General features: G+C 48.2%; 1 protein-coding gene across 12 annotated transcripts in view; it reads left to right on the top strand.

Moving 5' to 3' along the window:
• Positions 1–12,078, top strand: part of B3GAT1 (beta-1,3-glucuronyltransferase 1) — a 90,025-nt gene that overhangs the window by 62,257 nt on the left and 15,690 nt on the right. For 7 of the 12 annotated variants that reach the window (XR_010593258.1, XM_042851927.2, XM_065570352.1 and 4 more), the window contains 3 exons: positions 6,545–6,667; positions 6,803–6,949; positions 10,453–10,961. Coding sequence is in view for 11 of the 12 variants with exons in the window: in XM_042851927.2 (XP_042707861.1) it covers positions 6,664–6,667; positions 6,803–6,949; positions 10,453–10,961 (660 nt within the window). In the remaining variant the exon portion in view is untranslated. Of the gene's footprint in view, positions 1–6,183; positions 6,685–6,802; positions 6,950–10,452; positions 10,962–12,078 lie in introns of those variants that run through there. The other 5 variants (XM_008164563.4, XM_065570355.1, XM_065570356.1 and 2 more) reach the window with 3 other exon arrangements.

The following is a 12,078-nucleotide window of genomic DNA, read 5'->3' as shown; positions in this document are numbered from 1 at the left end:
AAAGTACTGCTTGCTAGGTCCCATATCAGCACTGCACTTACTTTAAACATTGGCTTAAGTGCTTTGGTAAATATGTATAGACTCAAGCATGTGCTTAGTTGAATCAGGGCCTGTGTGTGTGTGTGTCCCTCGTTGTGCTACCAGTTGTCTGAGGTGAGTGTTCAGGTTTTTAGAGATGATGATGGAAAACCTCGCCATTGATCTTGGGGCTGCTGGTTCAACACCATAGACTTCTGGCCCATTGGAATAAGTTGTAGCTGTTTAGCTATCATGGTTGAGTTTGTTTGTCTGCTGGACAGCAGAGCAGCAATCTGTGAGTAATAGATCATTTGAATCGCGTGACCTGCCTCTAATCCTTGATTTGATTTGAGCTTTGCTTCATGCATCCTGGTACATCAGCTCAAGCCTGGGTGCTCCATTACACATCCTCCTGGGATCATTGTAGTGTTGACTTCCCCATCCCCTATCCCACACACAGGGGAGTCGGAGGTTAAAGCTGGCAGCTCTGATTAACCCCCCACGTGCTTATTATTATGCACTGTCTCTGAGTCCTTTAAAAGAAAGCATGCCCATTCTGTTCTGCTTAATAACTGCACAGTAATTAGCTTCACAATTCTGCTACTATACTTATAATAGCCACCATTAACGTTATGGGGGTTTAGGCAGTAATGGCTTACAGAGTAATTAATGAGCAAGAGATTTTATTGCTACCTTTATTTTTAGATTGTGTTTTACGGGCCATCTCTGCCAAATGCCAAAATCTCAAATGAAACGTCTTCCAGCGACGTCCCCTGCTCCCCTTTTCCCAGTTCTCCCCAATAACCAAACCTGGACTCATCAGGAACTACTTGTTTGATAGCCAATTATTTATATTTCCTGTGTGTTGTCCAGTAATTAAAGCAATGGGCTGGGCATCGGGGCTGTTTGCAGCTCTGTTACTGACTTGCCGTGTGACCTTGGGCAAATCTCTTAACTGCTATGTGCCTCGGTTATCCCGTTTATAAAATGGGAATAATAGTGCTTCTCTAGAGCAGCGGGTGTTGTGAAGCTCAGTTTGCTAATGTTTATGAAGTGCTTCTGAGATCCTTGGATAAATGATACTATTGAAAGGGAAGAATTTATTCTCATCTCATCTTCTGGACTAAAGCTGGATCTTTGGGCTTAAAGCTTACATCTCTGGGCTCCTTCCAGTCCTGCTGAGTTGCAGCACTCTAGTGCCAAAGTTGTATGATGTAGTGTGATGTTCAACTCCACTGAAGTTTATGGGTCAGTTCCTATTGTGCAGCTCCTACTGAAACCAAGGGGAGTTTGACTAGTGAAACTGGCCCATTTGCAGTTACACCAATCCGTGAATGTGGCCCCTGGAAATTAGAACTGGGAATTACCTTCTAATTTGCCTAATTCATCCCCAAAGTCATTTTCCATACAAGACAGGAGACTCAAAAAAGTCAATGTAACTTAAAATGTTATTTGGTGGCAGGGAATTCAGCTCATGTTTGGCCCCAAATACAAGTTTTGTAAGAAAAGTTATCTTTCAAACTGTCCTGTGAATAGACGTGGTTTGAGTGGAATATAGTGGCTAGCACTGTACGGTGTACCTTCTGGGCCAAAATCCTGTCTGTAACGGTGGCCAGAACCCTGCAATGTCACTTATGGGGTAACCTGACCCCAGGGCAAGTTCCTTTCTGACTCCTAGTTGTTGAACATTTGGTTCATGCCCTGATGGATTGTATCACTTTCAAAGTTGTTTGTTTTTGTTTTTAAAGATCTGTATTATTGTAATTCTGGCTCATCCTGTTATCCAGATAAATATCCAGTCAGTTTTTCAGTCCTGCCAAGCTCTTGGTTTCACTGATGTCTTGCAGCAATAAGTAATTTGAATATTTACATAAATTCAGTTAAAATGTTTTTATATTAATTTCCTATAAACATTCCTCCATGCAAACCAGGAAACCCAAACACAACAGCATGAGGACTGTGCATGAAAAAGGGATGGTGAAACTGACTATAACCCAGATTGCAAATCAAAGCAGCCTTGTTTCAAAAGTTAACAAGTGACACAACTGATGTCAGGTAAACTCAATATTAAAAAAAAAAAAAATTCTTTCAGTGTTTGTTTATCCTTCAGTATTGAAATGTACTGACTGTGCACTGCTGCTCCCTACTGGATGGAATAAGAACTACTCCACTGTGTGTCATAGTCATGCTTGCAGTGAATCAAAATGCAGTTCTGGGAAAGAGAGGCTTTTCAGCCTAAAAGAAATTTTTTGCAAAAAAAAAAAAAAGGGCAATTTTTTTGTTTTGTTCTGAGTTGAATATTTGTTTTGTTTGTTTTCAAAAACCCAAAGAGCAATATTTTCTCTTCATTTTTCACAGTAAGGCTGGACCAGAGGTGCCCTTCGCTAGATCTAGCTACCCAACCAGAGCAGTGGTGCATTCTCCTTGCTCTGCGGCTATCCGATTCTAGGTTGACCATTTCTTCACTATCCTCTGGTCCTGTTATGCCCTTTTCAGCCTGCAGTCCCATTATTATTGTGGTGGTGCCTAGGAATCTCAATCAAGGATCAGGGCCCCATTGTGGCAGGTACTGTCCTGACAAGAGACCAAGGAAGAGAGTATCCACTCCTGAGAGCGAGCAATCTAGGTTTCAGATGGGAGGCAGCAGGTGGGCAAAACAGACAAACGAGGTGAGGATGATTTGGGAGTGAGGTACTGATGAAATGAACAGTTGAGTAGGAAAACAGCTGTGCTCTACCTGGTTCCTTAATTCATGCCAGACAAAGGTGACTGGTTGGCACTGCAGTAGAGAGAGGTCTCAGGGCGGGGTTTAAAAGAGGCTAAGGTAGAAACTTTATGAATTTGGGTGGAGTTTTTTCATATATGGTGGGGGTCAGGATGGGAGAAAACAGAGGGTATTGAGGGGAGGGGTGGACAAGTGGATGATTGTGGCCAGCATCATTGGTCTCATATAAGAAGCCTCCTTTCCATAGTTTCATAAAGTTCCAAAAGTTTCATAAGCTATTGTTCCAGCCATGCTAAAATAGGGTGGCTGCTGACACATCCAGGTACTTCCGGAATGGCGTGACCTCACACATCATGCTGGCAGGGTGGGGTGAGGTGCTGTGCAAAATGGGGACCTCTGTGTACTGTGCGTGTGAGGTCATGCCAGCGGGGGTGGAGCAGCACGTTCTGATACCGGACAAAACCATTCTGGTACCGGACAGGGAGAACTGTTAACAAAAACAGGACTGCCTAGCTTAACACCAGACAAAGGGCCTGCCTATGCTAGAAACGTGTCTCTGTGAGGAAGAGGAGTGTAACTCACAGGGAAGGAAAGGTCTTGTGATGAGAACATTAGACACCGCTAAGGGGCACTGACTATCTAAATTTGCATGGGGTCCCAGAGGCCTTTATGGCTTGACAGGAGCTCTGGATTCCAAGGGAGTTGAGGATTATTAGGGAAGGAAGTGTTTCCGTGGCAGAGTGCCTGTGAACTCTCTGCCCTCTGCTGCCATTGGGGGAATGAGGGCAAGCCAAACCCACCAGCTATCCCCACTGGGCTGCATTGACCTCTGGCAGCTGGAGAGCCGGAGTGGTAGACAGTTGATACGGGAGCAGTTAAGTACTCTGCAGCCAGTTATAGGGAATCAATGCTGAATAAGGCCATGCAGAAATAGCTGGCACGTGCTCTCCTTCTCTGTGTCAATGGGAGGGAAATCAGTACAGCGTCCCACTCCCTTTCCTGCCCTCTGTATGGATTGCAGGGTTTGTCTGTCCTTGGGTAGGATGCTGGTGAATTGGCTCCGGAGCAGCAAGTGGAGAAAGCATTGTAGGTACATCCACAGTGCATCTGGGATGTGCGATTCCCAGCTCAGGTAGACACATACATGCACTAGTAGCTCATTAACTTCCAGGTACGTACTTGGGCAGCTAGCTCAAGCAGAGCCACCTGCTCTGGGAAATACACCTCCCTGCTTCCATATAGATGCACCTTCTAAGGCTAGAGCACTGAATTCTGAGGTGCCTGCCCTGGGTCAGAAGCATGCTCTGTGCGCCATCCATTGTGATCTTTTGCCAGCTGCTGTACATCCGCTCTCAGAAGCTCCTTAGCATGTCCGTTTCTCCTCCCGCTTTCCAATGGTACCAGCTGTTTCTCAGTGCATTCACAGCATAGGTACTCTACTGAGCAAGGAGTTCGGTCCCTTTAGAGCTGCATGCCACAAGAGCTGTCCATTGTATACATCCCGCGGAGAGACTTTAAGGTTGTATTTCGAAGAGCAGATGCTATGGCTATGTAAGCGGGTGCAGGTCTTAGGGTAAATGACCCCAGAGCTCTCTGCCCTGTGTTCAGGAAACAACCAGGGCAAGAGGATGAGGCCAGCTGTGATAAGACTTGATCTCCCCAAGGTGCTGTGTGCACGGGGGGACTGCCATGACCCAGTCTGGCTTAGGAGCCAGCCTCTGTTTGTGTGAAAGGGAGATCCTTGCTGGCAAGGAGCCTCCCTTTGTCCCTGGTGTATGTTGTCTGGACAAAGCTGCTCTCTGGTGCTGAGAAATCTAAGCTGAAGGAGCAACTAGGAGTGTGTTTGGCCACACAAAGCGCCTCCTTGGAACTGGGTTGTGAAAACCTTTTCCTGTTAGTTTACGATGATGGGACAATGGGAAGCTTGGTTCCAATAGATGAGATCCTCCACCACTGGCTGCAGCTTTCCTGATCCTTCACAGGCCCCCCGAGAGTTGTTGGGGTCTGTCCTTTTCCTAATATAGCTGCTACCGCGGTAGGTGGCGACTCTGATTATACAGAATGCGTCCTGTGATAAGAGGCTTGAATGAGGCCTGGTGTGTGTGCCATGAGCCCTCAGAAGGGCGTGGTACTTGGGCAGTATGGACCTGCAGATCAGACCCTATTGTTGAGGACCCTACAAGGTCTTTGGAATGTACAATAGCACGTATCCCACCAATGAGAAATCTTTGGATGTGCAGTTTATAGCTTTCATATAAGCATCTGTAGATACCCTGATATCCCAGCACAGTGTGTGTGTTTGCGGGGGAGGGAGGGGAGACGGGGGACTCCCCTTCAACCTAAGAAGTGAGCAAAGTGAGGGCTCCAGAGTACAATGAAGGAGAAAAAGACAAATCAGTCAGAGGTTTTGCTAAGTAGGCAACTATTTTCCTGAACCCAGTGCAAAACCCCCTGTATCAGATCCTCCCCCGCCTTTGGCCAGGGTATTCCCTGGGTGCCCCTTGTCACCTGCAATGCAGGGGTTTGTGTGGCTGGCTAAGGCATTCCCCCCTCCTTCCCCCCCCAGGGAACGAGTGTACTAAACCACTTTCTGTGTTTGCAAACTGTCCAGCCTGCGTGTGCCGGCTAAGTGCTGTACACCGCTTGCCAAGATAACACCCAGATAAAATACAGTCTGCTTAAAACCTGTGTGTGCTTCTATTGAATCAGACTAAGCCAGTGTGGCAGCTTAATATACTCCAGTCCTGGCAGTTCAGAGAGGGAAGAAATGAATGCAGAGCAAGTCTGCAGGAGGACAGGAGACCAGAGTCTGGGGAATAGGTTCCTCCAGGTGGTAGAAATGGGAGTGGGAGGGGTTAGGAGATTTGCACTGGGGTTGTTATAGTGATACATGGAGTGCAGAGTAACCCATGTCATTGCAGCAACCTCCCCAATAGCATTTGAATGAAGATCTCCCATCAGATGGGGGTAGCACTGGATTCTTTGCCAAGCCCTCCACCTGGCAGAGAGCAGCACAGTTCAGTGGTTAGAGCACAGGACTGGGAGCCAGCTTCTGCATTCTAAGCCTGCCTCTACCGCTGGTTTACATATCGGGCAAGTCACTTAATCATTCTGGGTCTCTGCTTCCCTGCCTGTACAATGGGAGCAGCACCTCGAGCGGGCTCCGGAGGCTTGCTTAGTGACAAGAGATGCTCTGGAGACGTAAAGGGCTAGTTATTGTCCCCTCCCACTGGCTAGGGTACTCATGGATTTCTTTCTTCTGTGCAAAGCTGGGAACAGATACCATTCGGGGGTGGGGAAGGTTGGCCTTTTTCTCACGGACCGGGCCCTGCTGCTTGGGCCATTTGCAGTTTGCCGGTAGCAAAGCAGATTGAAAATCTGCAGAGGTCAGAATGTGATGTGGCTGTTTACAGCTCATGGAGGCTGATGTACCGCTGCAGGGCTCCTGCGGGGGAGCAAGAGGCTAATGCAGGCCACAATGGCAGGGGCTGTGTGCTGGATATGCTCTGGGATCCATACACACGGCTATTTGCCTAGAGCTCATGCCCGGGTGCCCATTTCTCACCTGGGGGAGGGCTCAGAGGCACTACACTATCTTCTTGCAAGCCGGAGCTTGCTTGGCTGCTCTGGGACACTGGAAATGCAAAGCCCTGAACACCCAGACAGCTCTTCTCCTGCCTCCCTGGCAGCTCCTTGGGCTCCTTCCTCCCAGGGAGGGCTTGTTAGCACCAGGGTGTCTCCCTGAAGGGCAGCTGTTCCCAGAGCTTCTCTCTGCCTATTCTCCTTTGCTTTGTGTTTCAGGCTTCCTTCCTGATGGGTCCCTGAAGCTCCCACCAGTGGCTCCGGCAACACCCCGTGAAAGCACTCCCTGCGTGGCCTCCAGCCTGTGCAGCTGTCGCATCTCCGAACCTACTTCTGCAATGGGTGGGTTGTAAGCGCTGGTAAGACCTGCGAGCCGTGTCGCCTTTGCTGCTCTCTCTCTGTCCTTGTTCCTTCTTGCCCATTTATTTCTGTTCTCCATGTGCTCTGCTGTTCTGTCTCTGGGGTTTTCGCTGTCAGGTAATGAGGAGCTGTGGGTCCAGTCAGTCTTGGAGATGCCGAAGAGAAGAGACATCCTGGCTATCGTGCTGATAGTTCTGCCTTGGACGCTGTTAATCACCGTCTGGCACCAGAGCACCATTGCTCCGCTGCTTGCAGTGCACAAGGGTGAGAGAAACTGACCAGCCCATGCCACATCCCCATGTCTCATTCCATCCCTTTCATGACAACCATGCTCATATCTCCACTTGTGGACCATGCTCAGGCAGCAGCCTCCCCTGCTCTCTTACAGGGAAAGCCCAGAGCTTGGGGGGGTTCTTCCTAAGCTTCAGATCCTGTGGCTTGGAAGCTGGGCAGTTTACTGCTGGGACTGGATAGCTCCCGTGGTCATAAATATACAGTCTCTAAGACAGAGCCTTGAAAGAAGATGTGGACCACTGGTTGTTTCTCTTACTCACCGGAAGCCATCCGTGTGTGTCCTACTCTAGAGGGGAAAGAGGAAATCCCTTCTGATGGTCCCTGCAGAAGTTCATCCTGTAGAAGTTAATGACGCATTTTGCAATAAAAACAGTAGCCGAAGCAATGCTGACAAATGCAACAGAAAATATCTCCCAGGGCCGCCAAACAAGCTGGGTAAAGAGCAGTGGACTTGAAGCGGGAGGCTGGGTAGTGCATTCCAGAGTCAAGGGCCTGGGGAGAGGGAGCTCAGGACTTCCTGCTCGTCTCCCCATCTGGATCAGAACTTCAGGAGAGAGGCAGCCTCTAAATTACCTAGCACCCAAGCCATAGAATCAAATTCCGGTCTGGAGTAACCAAGATCAGATGTGGGTGGATGGTTCTGAGGTGGTGAAGTTTTGCTCTGTTTTCAGAGAGGTAGCAATGTCCAAGGAGCACAAGCAGCATCGGGAAGACGCCACCTCGCCCAGGACACTTGCCAGTATCCCTTCTCTGCCTTTTCCCTGGGCCCCACTGTCTCCTGGGTTCCATGATGGAAAGGAGCACTGGTGTATTTGTAGGGAGGAAGCTAAGCTCTGTTTCCCCATCTCTTGCCCATGCTCTAAACTCTCTTCCCCTTACCTCTCACTGTCCACCAGGTCCCCTTCTCCCCTCTCAATTTGGTGTGGCTTTGCCTTACTCTCTACCTGTAGTCTGATGTGCTATTTAAATCTGGCAGCAGCTCCAAGGCCTTTTGAGTGGCTTCACCTCTTCCCCTAGATGAACTGTAAGAGAAGGGTGCCTCTGTATGACTCTGCCACACAATTGGCTCAGGAGAGCTCTGAGAGAAGTTATAGTCTCCTCCCCCAGCCCCCCAGCCCTCCCGAGAGGGGCAAGAGCTCGCCCCCCAAGCCTGGAGGAGTGCAGTGCAACAAAGAGGAGAATGCTGGAATTGAAAGGCGAGTGTGTTGATGCTATTAAAGGAAAATGGAGTCCCGTCTCCCCACCCCTCCAGGCTCAGCTCAGTGCCCTGGAAGGGAGGAGACACTTCTATGAATGAACGGTGACCTGCAAGGTAGAAGGGCGGCCTTGAGGGTGTGGCACAGGACTGGGAGTGGGTCTTGTTTCCCAGTCCGACTTCTGACTCACCGGTACACCCTGGGCAAAACGCTTCCATGCTCTGTACCTCAGTTTCCCCATCTGTGCAATGGGGATGAAGACATTGGCTTGCCTGAGAAGGGTGTTGTCAGAATAAATCCATTCATATTTGTAAAGCAGCTTTGAGAGACTTGAGTGGGAGGTGCCAGAGATGAGAAGAGCAAATTAGTGTTGGCCAGCATGGTATGTGAGGAGTGGAAGTGCCAGAGGATTTAAAGCTAAGGTTTTGACCCACAGGGTGATGACTAATGATCCCATGTGTCCTGGCCAAGTTCCACTCTAATTATGTTCAGCCTCTGTGCTATCAAATACATTTCACAGTTTATTCAGGGTGTGAATTGCTTCCCGTGTTTCAGAATTCTACACTGCTGGGCTGTGCACAGTGGAGGCAGTTTATCTTAGAAAGGGCCTGATCCTGGCAGGCACTGAACACCCTACCCGCCCATCAGTTTTCACTGCAGCTGGGGATGATCAGATACTTGACATATTGGGTCTTAAGTCACTTGTGGTGTTTACCCCAGCATCCAGCTTGATGGGTGATGCAGAATAACATAGAAGGATATGCCAAAAATGTAGGAATTGTTCTAGTGGGTCAGACTTATGGTTCATCTACTCCTGTATCCTTTTGTCCTCTGGTACTAGCCACTATTGGGAAATGTCAAAAACCCCATATTACACTATTATCGCATGCCCTGCAGACAATGGTTGGCCTATATCCTGGACCATAAGTGTTGATATTCTCATTCAGTTTGATCATCCCTAGTGCAATTGTAGATTATGCTCTTAATGGTACTGATGGCAGGGCTGCAGTTCCCTGGAAATGGCAAACATATGAGTAGACTTGGAAGGATTTCATTTTTATTGATAAACGTCAATTTTGTTGTGCACACACGGACGAAATGTTTCCATCCATAATCATCAAAATTTACAGACAGGCAAAGTAAGAAAAATGCTGCTTGAGAAATTGTTCGTTTGATTTAAGGATGTTTACTTTGTGTATTATGATTTAATGCCGACAATATGTATTTTAACGGTTATAAAGCTTTGCTGTTTTGAATCTCAACATCTACTGTCCTTAAATAATTATTCTGACCCCTGCAACTATGAACATTTAAATAGGTGAAAATCAGAAAAAAAGTTAAAAATAAACATTGGTACTATCGGTCAAAATTTATAGAAAAGTACAAATCGAAATCAGCAAAGTCTACACGTGAAGGTTTATCTTGTCTGAGCCAATATAGAGTGAAATTCTTAGCGAAGGATTCTGAAGTCCTGGTCGTTTGTACTCGTCGTACTGTTGGTAAGAGTTGTGGTGGTGGTGCTCGTATCTGTAATGTCCTGCATATATCCCTCCAAGATTCGCGACCAGGACTTTGGAACAGCCACATAAGAGACTGCCTCATATGACCCTAGGCCCGCCTGGAAGGTTAGTCAGAGCTGTGTGAACACTTGTGAAGTGACTAGGTGACATATTTCAAGATCTCAGCTCAGGGCCTGGATTTAAGGAACATCTCATAAATGGGATACAATGTTATCCAGGCCAAATCCCAACATACGCCAATTCTATTCTGTTGACCCATATTGTCTCTGCAGCTCCCACTGGTTATGGTATTCTTCACTTGCTGTCCTGAGCTGTTGCTATGCATTCGTGCACAGCTGCAGAGTTCTGCCCTGGTGGCAGGAGCTGCTCCATGGGGCATGGAATACAAAGTACTTTGGGATCCTGTGGGTTTGGAAGGTGCTGTATCGGTGTCAGAGTATCTGTTATTCTATACCCATTTGTCCCACTCGGTTGTTGTTTCTTTGGGCCCTTAAAGCTTGCTGTTCTGAGCAGTTCCCTCCTGCTATCCTGGAGCTGTCAGAATTTTGCCCATGTGGCTAGTTCACCAGCTGGCATCTCTGTCTTGTGGGTTCTTTGTTTCTTGCAAAAGGCCTCTGTTTTCCAGCTTTGCTCTCAGACCAAGGGGGTGATCTCCCCTGCTAGCAAGCTGCCTGCTGGCTTTTCCGAGGGAGTGGTGGTGAGGAGACTGTAAGAGGACTGACTGTGTGTGTTCTCTTTCTCTCATGCCTTTGTGCAGATGATGGTGGTGACTCCAGGCGTGATCTGGCCCAAGGCTCGGACTCTAAGGAGTACTGCCTGTCAGACCGCGACATTGTGGAGGTGGTGAGGACAGAGTACGTTTACACCCGCCCACCCCCATGGTCGGACACCCTCCCCACCATCCACGTCATCACCCCCACCTACAGTCGGCCGGTGCAAAAGGCGGAACTGACGCGTCTGGCCAACACCCTCTTGCATGTGCCCAACCTGCACTGGATCCTGGTGGAGGACTCGCAGCGGCGCACTCCTCTTGTCACCCGGCTGCTGCGGGACACGGGGCTGAACTACACCCACCTCAATGTGGAGACACCCCGCAACTACAAGCTGCGGGGAGACATGAGGGACCCCCGGATTCCCCGCGGGACCATGCAGAGGAACCTAGCCCTGCGATGGCTGAGAGAGACCTTTAATAAAAATAGCAGCCAGCCTGGGATTGTTTACTTCGCTGATGACGATAACACCTACAGCCTGGAGCTCTTCGAGGAGGTAAGATGGAAGCAAGGCCTGCTCAGCTGGGTTATGCTCCCCTCTGTCCCCACTGCCTGAGCTTGCAGACCAGAGTCCCCGGAGGCCAAACCCAGGAGCATCTATAACGTCACTGCTTGCAGCCCAGAGTAACAAGGCACTTGGTGTCAGTGACGTGCTCCAGCCAGCAGGTAACACGGTTACGTGCTCTCCCGAGCCCAGCGCCTGTCATCGCCACTTAGTTTAAGTAAAATACAACCCTAAAGCAATGTCATTTAAACCACCTCTCAGCATGCTCTGGTGCCCGGGCACCAGGCAGTGAAAATGGGGCACATTTGCTAATGTTAAAGGGACCATGGGAAAAGTAGCATAGACCCCACATTTAGGATAAGGGTCTATGGATGGGGAGGGGGTACCGGGCATTGCTGTTTGTGCCAGTTCCAGAGCCCATCATCCTGGATTCATTTAATCAGTGTTTCTGAGGGTCCTGCCATTCGGGGGGATTTGGTGACTAGAACTGGGCGAATAACTGATCAGTTTGCTGGTGGTATCAAAAAATCAAAAACAAAAATTCACTTTGGAGCAAACTGAATTTAAAAAAAAAATGTTGGTGAATCAAAAAGTTGAAAAACAAATTTGATCCAGATTTGAAACATTTTTTTAACATTTTTAAAAAAAAATCAAGATTTCACAGCAAGAAGTCATTTTGACTCAAAATGTTTCATTTAGAAAATGTAAAAACAAAATGTTTCTATTTTTTCTTAAATATTTTTGGGAGGTGGGTTTGAAACAAATTCAGTGAAACAGACGTGAATCCATGAAACATTTCGCTGTTGTGGAATCTGCATTTTTTGCCACAATAAGATGTTTTAGTAAAAAAAAAAAAAATGCCCAGCTCTAATTGTGACCCTCAGTTACCACGTCCTTCCAATCAGCCCCAGGTCTATGCTGCCCACTCGTATGAACTCCCTGCCCCCAGCAGACCTTGGCTATTCCCCTTTAGACTGTTGGCTTCATTGATTTCTGTGGGAATTGAGGGCAGCACCACATGGAAAATTGATCCTCTGGCAGGATCAGGCCCTTAATTGTCTTAAATGGAAGGCTCCCTGGCATCACCTTGGCTGTTCAGGGTAGAGCC

Source organism: Chrysemys picta, chromosome 16, assembly GCF_011386835.1.
Source record: "Chrysemys picta bellii isolate R12L10 chromosome 16, ASM1138683v2, whole genome shotgun sequence".
Taxonomy (NCBI): domain Eukaryota; kingdom Metazoa; phylum Chordata; order Testudines; family Emydidae; genus Chrysemys; species Chrysemys picta.
This window is presented reverse-complemented; position numbering and strand designations above follow the sequence as displayed.